Source organism: Typopeltis vanoorti, chromosome 7 (assembly GCF_054136105.1).
Source record: "Typopeltis vanoorti isolate ZY-2024b chromosome 7, IOZ_Tvanoo_1.0, whole genome shotgun sequence".
NCBI classification, from domain to species: domain Eukaryota; kingdom Metazoa; phylum Arthropoda; class Arachnida; order Uropygi; family Thelyphonidae; genus Typopeltis; species Typopeltis vanoorti.
In genome coordinates, this window is record NC_143555.1 from 36,259,028 (window position 1) to 36,281,596 (window position 22,569).

Below are 22,569 nucleotides of genomic sequence, written 5' to 3' on the forward strand. Positions count from 1 at the left end.
ATTGTATCATTGTGCCGCAAGAAAAAGAACAAATGAATGTGAAAGAATAACTTTATTGAATGCAAATGGTACTTGAGTGTTGGAAGCTAATGAGAGTATTCAATTAAGGAGTGCTAACTTTGATGAAAATGAGATTGCAGAGTGGTTGCATAACGTGGATAAGAATTTGTCCATAGGGACACATGTGCTAAAGGAACCAAATTGGGTAGGCCTTTCACATGTTTATATAACTTGAGTCTCAGCTCAGGAATTGAAGAAATGTATGATAGTACCATTGTACAAGGGTAGTACAAAAACAGATGCGTCTAACTACCGACCCATCAGTATTTCTGGTGTGGTAGTGAAGATTTTAGAGAAGTTGGTAAGAAATGGGTAGACAAACAAGCTATTCTCTGCAAGGAGCAGAATGAGTTTACTAAAGGAATGTCATGTTTTAGCAATTTGCTCATATTTTATAACAATGTTACGGCAAAGTTGAATAAAGAGAATGGATACACTATGATAATGTTGGATTTTTCTAAGAACTTTCAATAGGATACCACATGGAAGGCTGTTGCATAAACTAGAGAATATGGGATTGGAAATTAAACACTTGCCTTGGATCAGGGAATGGTTGACAGACAGATATCAAAAAGTAGTCTACAGTGGGTGTGAATCTGCCAGATTTAAAGTGACTAATGGTGTACCTCAGGATTCAGTCCTTGGACCATTATTGTTCAATCTATACATTAATGACATCAGGTAGAGTCTATCATAAGATGTGCAATTATTTGCTAATGATGTTCAGCACTTACAAAATGATTTCAATAGGCTGGAATTTGGGTAAATGAAAATGGCTGTCAGTTGTTAGCAAGTGTAAAGTTATGCACTTTGGCGTGATTAGACTTCCAGCAGCATATTATATTAGCGGGGTTATGCTACAAGAAACTGAGAAGGCAAGGGCTCTTGGCATATTGGTGGATAGGAATTTGAAGTTCAAAGGTCGCATAGCAAAAGTTGCAAATACAACTCAGAGGATAATTGCAATGTTGAAGCAAACCTTGACATGTAAGGATAAGGAAATCATTTTGCCTTTTTATAAGACTTTGATAAGACCACACCTGGATTATTGTCTGCAGATTTGGTCTCCTGGATTCCAAGGGAATAAAGAAGCTGTGAAAAGGGTGCAAAAAACAGTTACAAAGATTATATTCAGATTATGGGATTTAGATTATGAGGGCAAATTGCAAGTAGTGGATTACAGACTCTGGTTAACAGGAGAAAGAGGGGGTGATATGATAGAGGTCTATAAAATTAAGTGGAAGGTGGGGAGAGAACATGGGAGCATCCATGGAAGTTAAGTTTGTTCACAGTCAAGAAAGGAGTAAGAACTAGGTTTTTCTCTCACAGAGTAGTGAGTGAGTGAGTGGAATAGTTTGTCTTTAAGGGTAGTGAGTGCATTTGGTGTGAATGAATTTAAGGGAAGGTATGACAGCTGGTTTGGGTGATTTATAGCATTCCTCAATGAGTACTTGATTCCCTTGAGGTCTCAGATAATAATAATAAATGAATAAAAATATCTTTAGCCTACTCATGATACCACTGTACATAGGTTTACAACCTTTCATGGGTGGGAGTGACATAAAAAATTGTTGAACACATACGTCTGTTCTTCAGTGATCAAAACATACATGTATATATATGTAACATCTTTCTCCTTTTATAAAACACAACAGGAATTATGAATTATATGATGAAACATTTTGGTTTTGCATATATTAAATATATGTACCATGGTATTACCTGAATATTACTGTGTCCTACAACTCCAAGTGCATGCTGCATGGCTTGAGTAAACATTTCAGAAGTTATTAAACTCCTAGGTGTAGGAGGAGGGGCATGAAGCTGAGGAGAAGATGGAGCTTGAGGCTGACTTGACACTGCTGTACCATCCTGAGTAGACGAAGTGGTGGCAGCAGAAACACTACCAGCAGCTCCTGACACTACAGCAGCAAGTGCCGAAGCCAATTGTGCAGGTGTGATGTGTCCTGGAGACAAACTTCCACCTTGAACACCTTCAGCAGCCATAGCTGCTGCCATAGCTGCAGCCATTCCCTATAAAACATTTAAATTTTTTTTTATTTCACACTAAAGTTACTACATAGTACAGACATATTAAAGGTTGTAGTATATAGATTAAAAAAACATGGCATAGAAACGGCAATATTGAATATTTAAAATATGCAAAAAATTAATTTTAATAATTTTGAAATATTTATGAATGAAAAAAGTCAAGAATCAATCATTCACAAACTATGCCAATCATTTTATTATACAGTCGAACTTTGTTGTAACGAGAATAGAAATAACAAGATTGAAGCTGTAATTGGTCAATTGGTAGAGCCTCTGCTACTAATGGCTCACGAAAAAAGTTAGCAAGTTTGAGCATGGTTAGTAGTTGGAAGGGGATCAATCATTCAATGCTGTTGGCACACACTCCTGGGATGAGTCTTTGGACTCCCTGGAGGTGTCACATAATACTGCTAACAATAATGATGATTTTAAAAAATGTTAATTTTCTTGACCCCGAGTTATAAAAAGACTTCTAATGAGACTATATTGATCAAGTACATATAACAAACAACTATGCTTTACCAACTAAGGCTGTTGGCATCTTCAGGGTACATAATTGATGTAAAGCACTAAAAGTAAAAAACTGTTACAAACTATAATCGACCGATTCAAATTATATTAGACAAAAGAACATAGCGTGTACAAAACTTCTTGTTATTTAGGAATGTTCTATGGTTGGCACTGTAATTCAGTTCTGGAGTTAAGAGATCTAATAAAGGTCTTCCAAATCACGGGCAGGATTAGTCCTTGGTTCCTGTTAAGGTTTTGTGTACAGTGGGCAACTGCTGTGGCTTCTTTAATAAATCAGGAGCAGATGTCCTCCTCTATATAAGGAATTGTGCTTCTATCCCACTCTATGACATGGTTCGTTCTTAGAAGTGAAAAGTTAACCCCGATTTTTCTTCTCTATTATTATTGACGTCACCAATGTGTTCTTTTTGCCTAATTTCAAGGCTCCTTGAAGTCTGGCAGATATAATTCAAGCTGCAGGGTATGTTGTAAACTCCAGCATATTTGAAGAAAGGATGGTTATCTTTTGGAGATCTTAAGAATTGTCTAATCGTTTCTGTAGGTTTAAAGGCCACTCTTATTTTATGTGGTCTAAGGAGTCTTGCAATCTTATTCGAAACTGTCCCTAAGTATGGAATGACGATGGTAGAAATATAACATATGTCATCTCGTTGTCTTTGTGGGGGGTCAGAGAAAAGTATCTTGTGGACGAGTCTTCAAGGAAATCCATTCATGGTAAGGTTGTTAGATATCAGGGATAGTTCTTCCTGGAGGTTCTGTTGCTCTGTTGTAAGGAGAGAAGCACAGTTCTTCGGCATGTGCACAATGCTAAGTTTCTGAGAAATGTGGTGGGAGGAAGTGAAATGTAAATAACTTCCTGTATTGGTAGGTTCGCAGTAAACTGAGAGGTTGATACCACCATTTGTTAGCTTCTTAATTAAAGTGTCCAGAAATGGTAATTGGTTATCTTTTTCAAGTTCTAGAGTAAATTTGATTGTATGGTGAAAAGAGTTGATCTTGTTTAGGAAGTCTAACAGGTCCTTTTTTGTGTGGTTCCAAACAATAAAAATATCGTCCACGTATCTCCACCATACTGTGGGTTTAGGGTCTACTTGTGATAGGATTTTACTTTCAAAATCCTCTTAAAGAGATCAGCACAAGACGGAGAGAGAGGGCTACCCATTGCAAGGCCAGTCAATTGCTGATATATGGTTTTATTCCATGTGAAAAAATTTGATGTTAAACAATGATGGAACAGAGAAGTAATATCTTGTGGGAGCAAACTTCCTAAAATGCTGATGACTTCCTCCACAGGGATGTTAGTGAATAGAGATGTAACATCTAAGCTAGCGAGTAGATCCGTATTGGAGATTGAGATGTTGTTCAGTTTCTCTACAAAATGTTGCGAATTTTGTATATAAGTATCCGAATTATGGACTAAAAAATCACAATGACACCAATGTTTTAATACGTCACATGGTGAACTGGCCTACAGACTTAAAACGAAGATTGAAATCTATGCATCCACTAACTCCAAAACTATATGGTGCTCCTAAAGTACACAAAAATGGAATACCACTACGCCCGATTGTAGATGGAATCAATTCGCCCACTTATCTGTTATCTAAACACATGGCAGGCCTCCTCAAACCACACGTCCATAATTCGGATACTTATATACAAAATTGAATATAGAACTGAATTACAGTGCCAACCATAGAACGTTCCTAAATAACAAGTGAGATCATGCATGCTCAATGCATGTTTTGTATGCGCTATGTTCTTTTGTCTAATATAATTTGAATCGGTTGATTATAGTTTGTAACAGTTTTTTACTTTTAGTGCCTTACATCAGTTATGTACCCTGAAGATGCCAACAGCCTTAGTTGGTAAAGCATAGTTGTTTATTATATGTACTTGATCAATATAGTCCCATTAGAAGTCTTTTTATAATGATGATTTTAATTTAAGCATATTCCCATATAAATGCTCACTGGCAGAGCTATACCGTATAAATTTTAATAACTAAGTAAACATTCTAAATTTCTCAAATAGTTCTTAAAATATCCAATTCTTGGAATAGACAAAAATGAAAAGAGTGACTTAGCTTTTATGACCACCTGAATTAGATTATGTGCTGATTTATAACCTAACCTTGCCCTTGGGAACTATCTGCACTTTATCTACCTTTCCTGTGTCTAGCCTCCAGCCCTCCATCCTCACTTTACCTAAACACTGTCTCAACTGTAAAATCAGTTAAAAACAAAGTCTTCCATTGGAAACACGTCTACTAACAGAAAGTGTCTGGGTAGTGAAAAAGTCAAAATTATTTGAGAGTTTGAGCAAAAAATGTTCAAGAAAAATTTTCTTTATCCTCTTCAATGGTATCAATATTGTGGAAGAATAAAGATGTTTACATATCGACACTGGAAAACAACATAACTGAAACAAAATCTATTCAGAAAGTACAAGCTTACAAATATCAATGAAAGATTGCCTCAATGGTTCATTACACAAAGAAGTGCTGGATTCTTTATAAATGATAAACAAATTAGTCTCAAGAAACTGAAATTTTATTAACACTGAAGAAATAGTACAAATGCAATTATAATACAAGCAATAACAGTAGATAGTAAAAAGTAATACTACATAAGTTATAAAAAGTGTTCTACAATTATTTTTCAAGTGGTAATATAGAGATTGGTTGTTAAAGAAAAGACTTACGAATATAGAACAGAAAAATGGAAAGATCAAAAAGAACTGTACAAAGCTTCGACTGGTTACTATAAAAATACAAATGTAAATAAATGACTAACTATGAGGGCACACACTAGGAGGCTGGTTCCATAAGTTTCCAGCCTGACTAACTTTTTAAAGGTGATAGAAAGAAAACAAGTGTGTCACTTTCCAATATAATCTCCCTTTATTTCAACACACTTTTTGCATCTTTGAATTAACATTTCTATGCCTTTGAGGAAAAAAAAAAAAAAACAGTCTGCAAAAATGGCCTAAAACTGCATCTTTCACCTCATTATCATCTGCAAAGTTTCTTCCTCGAAGGTCTTTCTTCAGTTTCGAGAAGAGGAAGTAGTCACTGGGTGCTAGATCCGAGCTGTAGGGTGGTGTTCAATCTCCTGGAAGCTACAGTCCTTCACTGCAACCTTCGCAACAATAGCTGTATGGAATGGAGCATTGTCATGAAGCAGGCGAACACGACTCAGCATTCCTCGTCTCTTTTCTTTTATGGCATTATGCAGTTTGTGCAGGAGTGAAGCATAATATTCATTCACGGTGGTATTCCTTTCCTTGAAATCAATCAAGAGAATTCCCTGGGAATCCCAAAAGATTGTTGCCATGATTTTCTTGGTGGATTGAGTGACCTTGGCTTTTCTTAGTGGTGCTTCATCTGGTTTGCCCCACTCCATGGATTCCCTTTAGGAAAGAAGACCATGGTTTCATCCCCAGTGACAATGGATTCCAGCACTTCTCTCTGATTCCCTTGGCAAAGCTCTAAAAACTTGCGGGAACTGGTCACACGATGCTCCTTCTGAATTGAAGAGAGAAGTCGGGGCACCCACCTTGCACTAATCTTCATCGTGTGAAGCTTCTTGTGAATGATGCGAAAGACAGTTGTTATAGAAAGCCCCAACCTTGCTGAGATTTCTGTGAGTTTCAGCCGTCTGTCATTGAGCAGTTCCTCCTCAACAAAAAATACATTTTCCTCACTCATCACTTCCATAGGCCAACCATCACAAGGATCATCTCCAATGTTCTCTTAGCCCATTCCTTCATGGTGGAACATGAAGAAGCTTCCCCATAAACACCATCCAATTGCTATTTGATAACACTTGGAGAAAGTCCTTTGGTGAAAACCTTTACCACAGTGAGGTACTCAAATTTTTAACATTACAACCACTTAGTGTGCTACATATTAGTCAAACAAGTGCCACATATTAGTCAAATGAGTGCCTCCAACTGAATGATGCAGGTAGAGAGTTGAAACTGGCACACTAACCTCCCCATAGATGGTGCTATCTGTTGCATGATGTTTTAAAATTGATGTGAATTTTGTATGTCAGGCCGGAATCTTTTGGAACCTATCTTGTACATATAATTGAGACATGATATAATTGAAAGGGAGATGGTAAATTCCGTTTTATTTTATAGCCGGGTGCAAAACTCAGATCGAAATCCATCAAAGTCCTAGAGTTTCATGCCGAAAAAACTATCGGTGAGCCCAAGAGTAAGTAATCCCTTGGGTAGTACGATAGCTTTTTCGGCATGAAACTCTAGGACTTTGATGGATTTCGATTCTGTTGGATTTTGCAAAGGAGTTTTACAGAATATCACATGGAACTTTGTTATGCAAATTAGAACAAATGGGGATAGATATGACACTGGTTATGTAGATAAGAAGGTAGCTGCTGGTTAGGTATCAAAAAGTTTTTTCTTGTAATCTGATTTTGCCTGATCCTTGTACTGTTAATGAGATTGTTGGTCACCTTTCTCCTTAATATACTCTCCACAGCATTTTCTTTTTCTGAAGCTCATGCTTAATGCTGCTCCTCTTATACGAGGAAACAATCCAGGCGAAAGCTGGTGACTAGTGGTGTGCTGCAAGGTTCATACTAGGACCGCTAGTGTTTAATTTGTACATAAATGATATAGGAAATAGCCTGAAAGGAAATATTCAGTTGTTTGCTGATGATGCAAAATTAGGTAGAGTAATACTGAATCAAAGCAACATGGAGAGCTTGCAGAATGAACTAAATAGACTGTCAGTATTGGCAAAAGATAATGGATGTCAGTTTAATATGAAGAAATGTAAAGGTATTCACTTTGGGATACAAAGATTACAAGTTGTGTACCACATTGATGAACTGTTCTCCAGGAAATAGATGAAACTAGGGATTTAGGAGTGGTGGTGGTGGTAGACAGAGAGTTGAAGTTTAGAGGATATTGTTAAAAAGTTGTTTCTATATGATTTATTCTTAATTTATTTATTTACTTAAGTCTATCCTTTCTTACCTAAAACCTTATTCAATCAAAATCCTACCGGCTGCGCCATTGTTAAAATCGATGTTTCTATATATGATTTATTCTTAATTTGTTTATTTACTTAAATCTATCCTTTCTTACCTAAAACCTTTTTCAATCAAAATCCTACCGGCTGCTCGATTGTTATATATTTACCTTTCGTTATTTATTCTTTCTTCTCTTACTTTAATCTTATTCTTATATCTAGGATTGTTTCCTCTTCGGATACAGGCGAATTTATATTTTGCTGCGCCAGCCAGTATCCTATAGTAGAAAAGATCCTTACTCAGGGAGACAATACTAGATTATTAGCTTTCTTACACAATATCTTATTTAAACTGCCATATAGATTCAGATTATTGCAGTCGTGACCTAAATCTATTATTATATTCACTCTCTAAATCCTTCCTGCCAAAATAGGTTCTATTTTTATAAGTGGTAATTTGGAATCATAATCAGGCATGACTCAGGTTCAGGTAAATATGACATGTTTATTGGAATATCTAAAACACAATACAGAATTCATACACTCCATTATGCTCAATACTAAATAAAACTCGAATTAAGAGGTTAACGCTTTCTAAATTAATTAAATCTTATAAAGCATTTTAAACACAGTAACTGCATATTGGGATATAGATAGCAAATGATATGAAGTTAAGCTAAATTCTTTTCAGTAGTATTACTTGTAAGAGAAAACTAACAAACATTCTATGTCACTGAGATGCTAAATTCTACTATTCTTATCGCATTAAATTAATCCTATCACATACAAAATTACAAAAGATCTCTTCCAAACAATTCTTCTTACTCTCAAAGGAGGTTAACTTTCAAATTTGAGACTGTCCACAGAGTTCTTTAGAATACAGTTCTTAATTTCACATTCGTAAACAAACTTCTTTCTTCTAATGAACTTTCACACAAAATTAGAGTAATTGCACCTTACCGAGCTTTTTCCATGTCGTTCTGCACCACGTGTACGTCTGGATACTTCTCATCTATTGGCTGTCCATACGCCAACGTAGGGGTTACGCCATCTTCATTATTTCTGCCGAAAACGGACTCAATCATTGCATTTTAGGAACATTTCGATGGGACTTTTCAGCAACGGCTTGATTCTGCTAGGACTGGAAATTTTACCTTCAGCTTTGCATAGAATCCTACTTCATTTTAAGAACGCTCACAGTCCGACATCTTATCACACACTTCACCCCCCCTTACGCTAAACTGCCTGCTAACTGCCGAACCACCAAAACAGGGAAACGTTACGACCAGAGAGAGTCTTCCGATACAGGCTCAGCCCCTTATATTCTTCTCCTAAGCTATAGTCTAGAGCGCCCTCTTTTCTCAGTCCCCTTTTTGCACACGGCCCTTATCTTTTCACCCCTTTGGGCTCATCCTTCGCCTTTACGATGCTGTTATACTTGGATTCACAGAATACATGGCAACGTAATTTTTCGAGTAAGCTATAGCCGCTAGCGTTACGCTGTGCACGTGTAGCTTTATGCCTTCCAGGAATTATTACTTAGCAACTTTTTAGATGACTCACAGTAAATTTTACATAGCTTAAGTGAGGCTTAAATTTAAATCAGATTATCTCTCTTTTTAGCCATACTTAAAAATGAAATCTTAATATAATCACATCCACTTAAATATAAGGCACTTGAAATAAAGAATACAAATTTTACATAAAGTGAAGAAGTTTCACTTTTAATTACAGCTGATGTGCAGGTATTTCTCTTTGTCAACAAGTTTTATATGTTAGATTCCAAATGAATGATTTCTTTCCAAGATTCCTTCATTTAGGATCTAACAATATATTGCTAAGGTTGCTTTACTTGGCTATTGATATATAAAGTGCTTTATAAGGCCTTGAGGAGTCCATAGCTGGATTACTGTGCTCGGATCTGGTCTCCTGGGTTTCTTTGGGGATAAGGAAGTGGTGGAGAGGCAGAGATGAGTAACCAACACTGAGCGGTCTGTGAAACATTCCCTATGAGGATAGATTGAGGGTGTGTGGGCTGCAGAAGTTGGTTGACAGGCAAAAAATAGGGGATAAGATAGAAACATTTAAGTTGCTTAAAGGGTTTTATAGGATTAATGCAGGGGAAATGTTTTAGCACTTGGCTAGAGAGGCAGAACAAGAGGTCATCTCTGAAAGTTGAGTAAAATTGTGTTAGTGGGGGCATGAGGACAGGATTTTTTCACTTGGACAGTTGTGAATGAATGGAATGGGTTGCCATAGTTGTTAACTTTTTCTCTGTTAATGGGTTCAAGGAGAAGTGTGATAGATTGTGTGGATAAATTGAGTCTCCTGCGATGTGTCTTTGAACTCCATGGAGGTGCCCATACAACAATAATAATATTAAAGGTTCCATTAATGCAATAATGTTTTAACAGCTGTTTCTGAGGATACAATAGTTGAATTTTTAAGTGTTCAATCACTTTTTTCTTGGAAATCCTTCATACTGGAAAAGGAAAAATATTGTGAATCTTGAAGATGAACACAGAGAGAAGAAACAATTTTTGGGGATTTTTCTAGATGGTATTAATTAAAGGAAGATGATAAACAGTATTCGAATTTGAAGATTTTATTGTCAAGTCTGAACTTTTTGTATCTCTAAGAATAGGAAATATACAGTTATTCCCAAGATAAAGTAGTTTTCAGCTGAACTGTTTCTGCCAAAGAAATAAAGAAACTGTTTCTTTCAAGAGAGGTCCATGTTTTTGAAAAGTTTAAGAGGCAATGTTCTTTTTAGCTGGTATATTTTTGGGTCCAAAAACCAAATAAGATGTGATTTGTGTTATTGTCTTTTTAGATTTTAAGACATGTTTCTGTTGTTGAAGTTTATTATTATTAAACTATTTTTTGTTTTTGAAAATAGAGGTGTGAAGACTCAATTTACTTAAATATTGTTGTAGTTAAGATTAAAGTCTGAGAATAGAGAGCGAATTGTCATAGCAAATTACATACATCTAGGATCTTACTTGTGTGCATTAGATTTCAGTACAGAAATCTGATACCTCTTGCATAGGTGCAGTAGAGAGAATTTAATAGTTTAAAACATTCACAATGCAGCATCCAACAACAGGATTTAATAAATAAATAATAAATGAAATTTTTTACAAACAATAAAAAGTTTTAAAACCTTCTAAAAACCAACCTTTTGCTGTTTGCCCAAACCTTGACAAAGACAAAAATAACAGGATCCTTGTTTAAGTTGGTGACTCCCCAGCTAGCATGAAATTCTATCATTTGTATTATCATCATTTTTTTATTTTTTTGGTTTAAGACAATAAGAATACAGTTCAGTTAGCTAAATTCTAAATTGTCAGCCCATTCAGTGGTTCATCATGTGTACCCCAGTAATAGGTATCCAGATAGATATCTACTAATGGGACGTACTATGAGAAGATGAGGATGGGACATTAAGTCAGAAACAAAGGCCAGTTCTCTGCATTCTTTAAAAGGCTACATGGATGTCTCCTCCAAGTTATTCAGTTTTGACTCTTTAACATCCCAATTGGCTTTCATCTCAGCAAATAACTAGTTATAACTATCTGAAATTCACAGTATTGTAATAATATGGTAATAAACCATAATGTTACTGGTACATGAGAAATATGACTACTGATATCTAGCTAATATAGATGAGGCCATTTTTTTTTTTTTAAATACAGTAACCTACTGTTTATCCGACCTTTATTATCAGAAAAACAAGTTTCGATGACTAGGATTAGGAGGATCAGATAACTGAAGTACAATTACTGACAAGGGTCAGTTAAATGAAGGCAATTGTTTTGAAAGCCAGATTACTGTATATAAACCTCATCATACACATGATGCTGTATGTAGGTAAGCACTCAAGAAGAAAGACTATATGTGTGTGTGTGTGTGTGTGTGTGTGTGTGCACGCATGTTTCTGAATGAATGGACATTATAGTGCTTATGAAAAACTAAGCACAGGAAACCATTCCAAAGCACAAAGTTAGATGAAATGAAAAAGGATAGAAGTTGGTTCAGTATATAAGAAGCAGAGTGAAGAAATGACTAACAGTTACTCATGTGTTTACAGATTTAAATAAAACTGGATCAATGGTGGCAGTCAGTTCATAAGAACCAGTAACAATGAAAATACCTACAGAAGAGGTTAAGGCAGACAGAGGAGGTCTGAAAATGAGACTGAAATGATTCTCTGAGATGAGTCTTATTATCCTGAATGGCCTTTCTGGATAGACTAGACTTTTTAGGCAGGTTTTTGGTGCACTACCCCAAATGCGATAACAGCATTCAAGGTAGAGCACACTGGGAATTTATATAATTAGAAGATGGAAATTGAAATGGAAAGAAAACCTAGTTTGGAGGCAGAGGAGGATATGATGTACATATGCCAGAAAGGTTACAGGTGTAAGTCCATAATGGAATATCTGTTCTCCACAGCAAATAGTTACATCTGTTTCAGATAATGATATTTCAATACTCTCATACTGGATTAGAACCCAAGCAATAGAAGGCAAATCAAAAAAAAAAAAAAAAAAAAACAGGAAACCAGACAAATCCAATAATAAGGGGAACTGTACATACAGAAAAGTAAGAAAAAAAATGAAATGGAGAAACAAACCAAAGATTTGTATACTTCATCACAATTGGCAAGTTTCATAGCCTTTCACACAAAAAAAGGCAACAGCTATATGAGTGTGTCCTCAAAGAGCCAGAATTAATTACAGTCCACATAGCCCCTCTAATACTAGAGAGAGAGAGAGAGAGAGAGAGAAGAGATACTACACTTGGAAAAATTAATGGACATAAAAAGAGCATGCAAAGAGAGTGAAAGCAAATTCTCTAACCCTTGGATTATCCCATCCGCTCCAATTGCCAAATTCTTATCCAGGTTATGCAACAGCTCTAGTACCTCCTTTTTGTGCACCTCCACTCTTGATGCAACATAGTGGTAGCTTTATTGAATGCAACCAGTACCAAAAGAAGATGAGGTAGATCAAATAAGATCTACTAACCTGGTGTATGGAACATAGTGCAGCATAGCAACATATCTACCACTACGTTGTATCAAGAGTGGAGGTGCATGAAAAGGAGGTACTAGAGCTGTTGCATAACCTGGATAAGAATTCGGCAATTGGAACAGATAGGATAATCTGAGGTACAGTACCTCAGATTATCTTTTTACCTTGTTATTACAAACTCCTTTGTAATAACAAGGAAGAACTAGGATAAATCCTTAACAAAGTTAATGAGATCAGTAAGAACAGAGGACTTCAACTAAATCCTAGCAAGACAAACATTATGGCTCTCAAAGGAAATAGAGACAGGGAAGCTCCTGAGAAACATGTGTACCTTGACAGAGAAAGAAGTTAGCAAGTTCAAATACCTGGGACCAATTATTAATGTGAGCTGCTGTTCAGAAGAAAACTAAAAATGGCTAAAATATTCAGGGACTTGTCTGAAATCTGGAAGGATGGATCTATATCCAGAAGAACAAAGCTGAGTATACAGTTTACAACACTGACAGTTTCTTGGATGCTGTCACCTTTCAAATGGTATCCTACAAACATGCCTTTTATGAAGTCCATCAGATCATGTGCCCCTTGCCCATGTCAATTAGCAACTTCGAATGAACAGTACACCCAGTGGTGAGCTATGGAAATTTTTAAAAAGGCCTCGCATCGTCAAGCAAAAAAAAAAAATCACCGTATTTCACACAAAAACTTTTATTAATATAGCTTGTGTACAAATTCAAATCAAAAAGTATGAGAGGAGAATCAACCTCTAAAGGCTATCATTTTTAAAAAAATATTTCATGATCTAAACATGAAATATTTGCACACAATCAACTGTGTTAATTTATCTTACATAAGAAAAACATTTTTTAACTATCAAAATATAATAAGAATGAAATCTTTTATAATCTTTTATGAAACATTTCATTGGCTACTGGTTTTAACGTAAGATTGGCTACCAGAAAGGAGAAGGGTAAAAATAGCGCATGCACTTATTTTATTTTCAAACTTGGGCACATTTGTAATAGAGGAGTTGAAACAATAATTTCAAATAATCTATACACTGCCGAATAGAGTAATTTTTGCTAGGTTACCGTATAAGTTTTTTGCTTAATATGTTAAAAAAAAATTTTTTTTTTGAAAAAATAAAGTAAACAAGAACAACAAGGGGCTCACAAATTTAAGAAAAATTTAACAAAGGGCTCATGCAAGCCCCCCTTATAGCTCACCAATGAGTACACCACATAACCATAACATCATGTATACTGGCTTTCAGCATAAGTGCCACCTGGTATGTGGAATATATGTTAACTGTAAAATAATGAGGAGAAATCATATTTTAACTTTGTGTATGGCTTATGTGAATCAAACATTCTTCTTAGTAATTTCATTTTTTTTAATAATGCTATATTACTATTCATGTTCAGGGCAAGTAACAGTAGATGACCACTCAAGAATTTTATTATTGAGAGTTGCTTTATGTAATATATATAAGTAGAATAGAGAATAAATGCTTACTACAAAGCATAAAACTTAAAGAGTAGAAAGAGAGATAATGCAAGGTAAAATGAGGCTGATGGAAATAAGCCAAATAGAAAGAGGCTAAAGCAAAGCATGCTTGGCACGCTCCTACAGCTACCATGATAACTGTTTTCTACGAATTCTATTGTTTTCGAATCAAGCAGTTATCCACCATGCCACTTGTTACTGGTAAGTTGAGAATTACAATAATGTATATTAAAAAGTTATATATATATGTATATACACACACACACACACACATATATACATACACACACAGTGTGCCTGTTAAATATGAGATTGATATTTTACAGGACAGCCCTTTGAATAAAAGTAACAAACATATTTAGTTTTGACTACTAAAGTGGTAACAATTGCAGATGCAATGTTCGGGTTAGGTGATGCAGCAGTTTTCATATGGCAACCATTGAAGTAAGAATGTGTGAGTGGAGTGTGTCAGAAGTTGCACCATGGAGCTGCGATAAAATTTTACTATAAATTAGGAAAACTGCTATAGAAGTGTATACTAAAACCCAAAAATGGTCTTTACGTGATGACTGAGCCATGCAGAGGTGTTCCACTGGCTTTCAATGTTTAAAGAGGCAAGGGAGTCCCTGGAGGATGTCAAGACAATGGTCATTGTTTTTTTTTTGTTTTTTTCTGAAGCTGCTGGAATTATTCATAGTGAATTTGTTCCTGAAAGTACCACAGTGAATGGTCAGTATTATTTAGGAGTAATACAATGTGTCAGGGAAAAAACATTCCACAACAACAATTGGTTTCTGTTGCATGGCAATGCACTGTTCACTGCCTGTGAAACAATTTATGGCTTCGAAGGCGATCTGGTCGAACATCACCACCTCCATTTGCCAGATTTTACTCCCGCAGACATTTACCTCTCTTGTCTTGAAAGGGGAGCACTTCAGCAACATTGAGGACATCCAAGTATCCCAAACACTGAAGGAGGTTCCTCATTCAGGACTTCCACTGTGGCTTTCAACACCTGTACGACAGATGTAAACATTGTGTGGAGTTGGAGAGAGAGATTACCTCGAATCTGTGTAATTGACAATTTCAATATATAGTTCTTTGTTTTGATATAATAATTGTTCTCATTACTTAACGAGCACACTGTGTATATATATTCTTCAACTGTATTCACATGAAAATGCATAAATCAAACATCAATAATTAAGAAATTCTTTAACATAACTTTTTAATAAACTCCAGGTATGTAAATCATAATTTCTTAGCATATGATTTTTAAGAATAAGAGCATGAAATGAAATAATCTGAAATAGCATGTTTGGAATTTTAATTTAATTTTAAAATTCTACTTAATATTGCAGGTTAGATAGTTATAAAGCAGATGGTTATCAGTAGCACTCTACTTGTTTAGGGCTAACTAAATACAAAAAAAAATATCTTCTTTATTCGAACAGCACTCCAGGCCCATGAGGTTCTCAAACCTTTTGGTGCACACACTACTCTTTCTGTTTGGTGCAGATGTACTCATTTCATCTGCTCTATTTCATCTACCTACTTCACCTCCACCTGCTCAACATCACAAAAAACTTAAGAGAATAAATAGGAAACACAGTGTTGCTTTTTATATCATACTTCATAAGAAATTATATTCTTGTTTGAATCCTATACCCAAGTGTAAGAATAAGAGTGAAGTAATTTCACAACTAGTCTACTTGTATACAGATGCTGCCAACTTCACATCAATTGTCTTCAGATCCCTTAGTGCAAAAAATTTTAGGAGGAGCCACTACCCAGACTGGTTTTGACCTTTACTGAGGTCTCATCAGCAAGAGACAGACCCAAGAAGATACCAAGGTCAAATCAATGCTGAAGTCACATTTTCCAAATACAAGTAAAATTTTTACAAGGTCTGGGTAGTGATTCTTTCCATAATGACTTTGCATTGTAGGATACTAAGGCAATTTGATGTGAAGTCAACAAACAGCCTCTGTGTACAAGTAGACTAGTCGAAGATTATAACAAGAATATAATTTCTTGTCAAGTATAATATGTATTGTAACCAAGCAGAAAAACTTTCCACACGGTTCTGCTTTTGATGAGATACTCTCTCATTAAATGTTGTCCACTTCAAAAGGCTTTGATTTCGTGTCAGTTTCCATATTGAACTGGTTTCTCTTCATTGTTTTCAAATCCAAACGTGTTGAAAATCCAATCAAACAGATAAAAAAATTTTTTAAATGGTTTCACAAACTAAGATGTGCCAAAATTAGCAGTCAAAGTGTTAAAGCTGTGGAAAAACTAACATTTCTCAAATCACAATCAAAAGCACAATTTAACTCAGTAAACTAGAATTGTTGGTGCTATCATGTTCCAACACACACTCACCCAGCCATGAAGTGTCCACACAAAAGAATAGACCAGACTTCTTACAAGATGACATTAGAAATCTAACTGATTGTAGCATACATGGTTTTGAAAATCAAATATATGTAACTGCATTTTTATCTATTGAATAATAAGTCTAATGGCCTAAAATGAGACTAGATGTATTAAAAAGCACATTATAGTGATTTACAATCCAACTCTTCATAGCTCTTAACACTGAAAGAAGGGTTTTATTCCCTACATCACTGGTATTTCAGAACCAATCCCAAGAATTCTGAGAAAATACAGTTTCTGCTTGCTGTTTTCTTTACTGTCAACAAACTGCCCATCTTGTTACCATCCATTGTATCACCTTCAAATTACCAAATGCCATTGAATGCCACATTTTGGACAAACTGAACAATCAACTGAGAAGAGACTTCGAGAACACCAATACTACCATCTGCTACTAAAAGAAATCCCATAACTTAGATCTTGTGCAATACAGAGTCAACATGAGACCAAATCTACATCAGACTATCCTCTGGTCAAGACATTTCTCCACAGGTTCTATTATATTGTCCAAACCAAAACAACTATATATCTTTGCTGAATGCTCAGGAGATTTTTATTAGCAACAACTTGTAAAGAATTTTTTTTTTCTTTTTTTTTTTGAACAATATTCTATCGTTAATTTCATAGTTTGTGGTACACCACAAATATGAAATTTACTGTTGTTTTTTGTTTGTTTGTTTTTTCAAATTTTTACATTTCACAGATGACAGTCTGCTATTATTAGACTGAAATATCTGATTTATTCTGATAATTATTATTAACTACCCTTGTGTTTCATATAGCCAAACATAGTTCTATGAAAATCAGACATAATAAATTTAGTTAAATCCTTTATCCCAGTGAGAGCAAACAAAGTTTGCACCTGAAAATATTTTCAAGACTGAATATAGTGTTGTACTATCTTACCTAGGTAAGTAGTACAACACCAGGCAACTCGTAACAAAGGTAGAGCAAGCTACCAACACTCCTATCCCAGTATCTCCCATAATGCAAAACACATCTCTCCTTGTGGATATTTATACTGTTATGCATTAAGGGATTGGTCACTACCCAGACTAGTTTCGACCTTTATTGAGGTCTCTTCAGTGGGAGCCAGGCCCAGAGTTGGAGATACCAGGCAGAAGCAGCAGCAAGGGATAAACTGGGATAAAGGATTAAACTAAATTTATTATAGTCTAACCTAGTGAAAAATAAACTTTCAACGAAAATCAGACATGCTGTGCACAAAATAATTCCGTAAATGGGTAATCCAGTTCTGATAACAGAACTATGCAGATACAAACAAGCAATATATCATACATACTAGTTTTTTATTCCAAATTTCCAATATTTATTTCTTAGTGAGTAACAATCTTTAAAATTATAATCCATACTATATCTAAAGTACCTGGTCACTGTCTGTATCCATATCATCATCATCACTCAGTGCATCCAGGGAGTAAGACACAACAGACTGTACAGACTGATTTGAAGCATTCTGGGAAGATGATGCTTCTTCATGAAAAGCAGCAGCAACATGAGTGGCTGCTTCAGCTAATGATGGATGCATCTCAACAACTCTGTTAAAATAGCATATCAATATCAATATCAACAACCCTGTCAATACAGTGTATTCATTACAATATCAGTGTTGTGTTTACAACTGTTTAATTTTTTATTCCCTCCCCAACAGAATAAGTAACTGATTATTAAATTATATTTAAAGTATTAAATAAATAAAATAGTTTTATCATACTTATTTTAATAATATTTGCAATATAACTTTATAAATTACTTTCTTTGTAAGTGGAGGTTTCTGTGGTTCATAAGGCATATTCCGGTAATTGGACCACATTTTTTTTATTAAGCTAAAAGCACAATAAAGAAATAAAACCCGACAAGTTTCATAAGTCATTTGACTTACATCTTCAGGGGTAAAAGGTAACTTAAAGTTTAAAACAACAAAAAAGACAAATTATTCAAAAATAGTTCATACTATACAGTTGTAGTCGTCTGACTGTTCATAAAATTAAAAAATCAGAATGCAGATTCAAAGCAGTGCTAAGTTTAAACAATGCTGGATGATGCCACGTTCTGTTCTTCACGTTCATAATGTCCAAGGTCTGACTGAGGTATATTTTTTATCAAAGCTGACCAAACTTGGTGTAGAATTAAGCCTTGGTTTTTATTGCATTGTGTTGGAATTCTAAGCATGTTTGCAGCTTCTTTAAATTTCCTTATGTAACAATTTTTTTCTATGTAAGACATGTTTGTTTTCTGCCAGACTACATTGTGGTCAGTGGAAGTGGTATGGAAAGTTAGACCTGATTTGTATTCTCTTCTGTTTTGCACATCCTTTTGGTGTTCGTTCATGTGTATTTCCCCAGATCTTCCTGTCTGTCCTATGTAGCAGATGCTGCAAGAACAATAAATTTTATAAACACCTGGTTTTTTTTAAAGGATGATGTGGAGGTTTCGGGGGATATAGAGATCTTGAAATTTTTTCCAGTGGCAGAAAGGCTACTTTGATGTTATGTTTGTTTAGTAATTTAGCCATCTTGTCTGTATTTTTCTTGACATATGGAAGCATGATAATGTTTTTGAAATCTTGTTTCTGTGAGATGCTTGTAGGAGGTGTGTGGAGGATTTTTTTGATAGTCTTGGGTTCATACCATTTTTTTTTTGAGGAGATGTGTTAAATATTCCAATTCTTCATTTCTCTGTTTTTTTGTACTGGAAATACTATAAGCTTTGTCCCTCAGGGTTTTTATTAGACCTATTTTTTGCAAAGGGTGGTGGCGGTGGTGTGGGGCTGCATCAAGAAATCTTCCTGTGTTGGTGGGTTTTCTATATATTGAGAAAAAGTTTATTATCTTTTTCATTGACTTCTAATAGGATGTCAAGAAAAGGAAGTTTTCTAAGTTCTTCTTGTTCTAAAGTAATTTTTATATTCTTATAAAAATTATTCAGGTAATCTTTGAAAGCCATGAGTTCATCTGTGGTTCCTGGCCATATGATGAAAATATCATCTACATAGCGAAGCCAAATTTTTGGTTTTTTATGATAATTGATTAAAGCATTATTTTCAAAATTTTCCATAAATAGGTTAGCTAAAGCCAGAGAGAGGGAAGAGCCCATAGCCAATACTTCTTTTTGTTCCCAAAATTTGTCTTGATACATGAAAAAAGTATTATTTATACAATGTTTATAAAGATCTACGATGTCCGGAGGAAAGAGATTCACAGTTTCGTTTCTTGGAACATTTGTAAATAGGCTGATAACATCCAAACTTCCTAAGATGTCTGAAGGTCCAATGTAAATATCTTTTACCTTCTCAATAAAATGTGAATTTTTTTCCTGTGTGAGGTAAGATCATGTTGGTGAGATGTTTTGCTAAATTAGAGGTCGGAGAGTCTCTTCCATCCACTATCAGTCTTAAGGGAATACCTATCTTATGTATTTTTGGTACACCATTTTTGGAATAATTCTTGGAATAATTTCTCTTTTTTGTTGTTTTAAACATTGTTACCTTTAACCCTGAAGATGTAAGTCAAACAACTTATGAAACTTGTCGGATTTTATTTCTATATTGTGCTTTAGCTTAATAAAAAAAAAAATGTGGTCCAATTACTGGAATGAAATTACTTTCTTTTCTGCATTACTAATATAAAAGAAAATTGTTTCTCAATTTTTAGTATAATCTATGAATGAGGCTTCAATTCTCTTTATAAAAGAAAACAAGAAAACAAAAGGAAAAATAAAATAACTGTGTATTTTCAGATGAGTATTCTACTTTAATAACCACTGATTCATTTGTGATTTAGCAACATTGAATGGCATTTAAGTTACCTTGAATATTCAAGTCCAGGTTGCCAAACCTGTATTTAACAGTTTAATGACAGCAAATTAGTGTTCACTGCTTACAAAGTTTTGTTTAGTGACAGTGTACATTAAAATACAAATCTGATTTAAAAACAATTAAAAAAAATGATACTATTGATAACAATATGTATCATTTTATGATAACAGGGGTGCTTAAGGGTCAAAGATGTATAACTGAGAGGAGACCTCCACATAGCCTTTAAAGGAATGCGGAGAACCGACCAGGGATTCTGACCTAATGTCCAATCCTCACCTTCTTGTGGTGCACCCTGTTGGGTATCTACTTAGATACTGAACGAACGAGGATGGGCTGGCAATTTGGGATTTAGCCGACCAAATTGTATTCTTATTGGTTAAACCAAAATAAAAAATGATGGTACAACATGACAAAATTTCATTCCGGCTGGGGCGTCACCCGATTAAACAAGGCCCCCGTTGTTTTCGCCAGGGAACCAGGGCGAACAGCGAAAAGTCAGCTACTGGAACAAATCTGAAAACAAACCCCAACTCAACATCACCAGAGTTAAAGATCGGTACTATCAACGTAAGAAGCCTGAATGGCAAAGAAATGGAGCTAGCTGAGGAATTAGATAAGTACCAGATCGACATAATAGGGGTGACTGAAACAATAAAGACCAAAACTGGTGAGATCTTTCTGAGCAATAAATACAAAATGTTATATTCAGGCAATAACAATCAAGGAAAAGAAGGAGTAGCCATAGTATTCAACACAAAATACGAGGCTAATCTTCTTGAATGGCAGTCAGTCTCAAGTAGAGTAATGTGGGCAAATATGAGAATGGGGAACTGGACAATGAGACTTATTTGTGCCTATGGTCCCACAGAAGGTTCTACTAAGGTAGAAGTGGAGGAATTTTTTGAGGCTTTAGAAAAAGCAACTGACACAATGAAAAAGGAAAAGTTGGTCCTTGTTGGGGATCTAAATAGTAGAGTAGGAAATGATTGTGAGACATACAAAAATATTTTGGGAAAATTTGGAGAAAAAAGCAAAGCTAATAATAATGGCAAATATCTGTTGCATTTCTGCTCAGGACATGGACTGGTTATTACTAACACCATGTTCCAACATAAAAATGTGCACAAATTCACATGGAGAGAAGAGGCTAGGAATAAGAAAAGTCTCATTGACTATGTTGTTGTTGATAGTGATGTTTTCTCCCTGGTGCAGGACACCAGAGTGTACAGAGGATTTGAAATTGGAAGTGATCACTATTTAGTCTTGAGCAGGATAAAATTGAATTTCATATTGAAAAGAATAACATGTAAGAAAGTTTTAAAGCGAATAAAAGTTGAGCAGCTCTCAGATGTAAACTGTAGACTAAAATACAGAAATATTATTGAAAAGAAAATGAAAGAGTTTGAGAACAGGAATCAAACCTTGGAGATTCAGTGGCAAACTCTGAAGGAAACATTGATTGATTCTGCCAGAGAGGCATGTGGTGAGGTTGTGTGCAAAGATAAAAAAATCAGAACTTCCTGGTGGACACAGGAAGTTAAAGAGGCAGTGAAGGAAAAGAAGAAAGCATATCAAAAGTTCCTGGCAAATAAGGCAGCTTTTACTCTTACAGAATATAGAGACAAATGTAAGAAAGCTAAACAGTGTGTAAAACTAGCTAAACAAAAGTCATGGGAGGACTTTGGCAAGAATATAGAAAATAAATATCAAGAAGGTGGCAAAATATTCTGGAGGTTGTTGAAGAAGCTTAGGAATGGAGGAAAGAGTGCTGTAAAAGGAATTAGAGATGATAAAGGTGAAATGAAAACAGGAGAAAAAGATATCCTTGAAGTATGGAGTAATTACTTTGAAAAACTGCTAAATGAAACACTGACCAGGCATGCAGTCAGGAATACATATCCATACTTGAAGTAGAAAAAGCCATCAAAGGCTTGAAATGTGGAAAGGCAGCAGGAGTAGATGATATTCGACCAGAAATGCTGAAGTATGGTGGTATAAGAGTCTTACAGTGGCTGCACTGCATAGTTCAGAAAGCCTGGACAGAGGGACGAATTCCCGATGATTGGAGTAGAGCTCTCATAGTACCCATATATAAAAAGGGAAATAAA

General features: G+C 35.2%; 1 protein-coding gene across 3 annotated transcripts in view; it reads right to left on the minus strand.

Moving 5' to 3' along the window:
* The window catches only part of LOC150104584 (ubiquitin-like protein 7), a 107,469-nt gene that overhangs the window by 23,257 nt on the left and 61,643 nt on the right, over positions 1–22,569 (minus strand). For all 3 annotated transcript variants that reach the window (XM_090395213.1, XM_090395212.1, XM_090395214.1), the window contains exons 6-7: positions 18,011–18,182; positions 1,783–2,094 (exon numbers count right to left, since the gene is read on the minus strand). In XM_090395213.1, the coding sequence (XP_090251339.1) occupies positions 1,783–2,094; positions 18,011–18,182 (484 nt within the window). The remainder of the gene's footprint in view (positions 1–1,782; positions 2,095–18,010; positions 18,183–22,569) is intronic.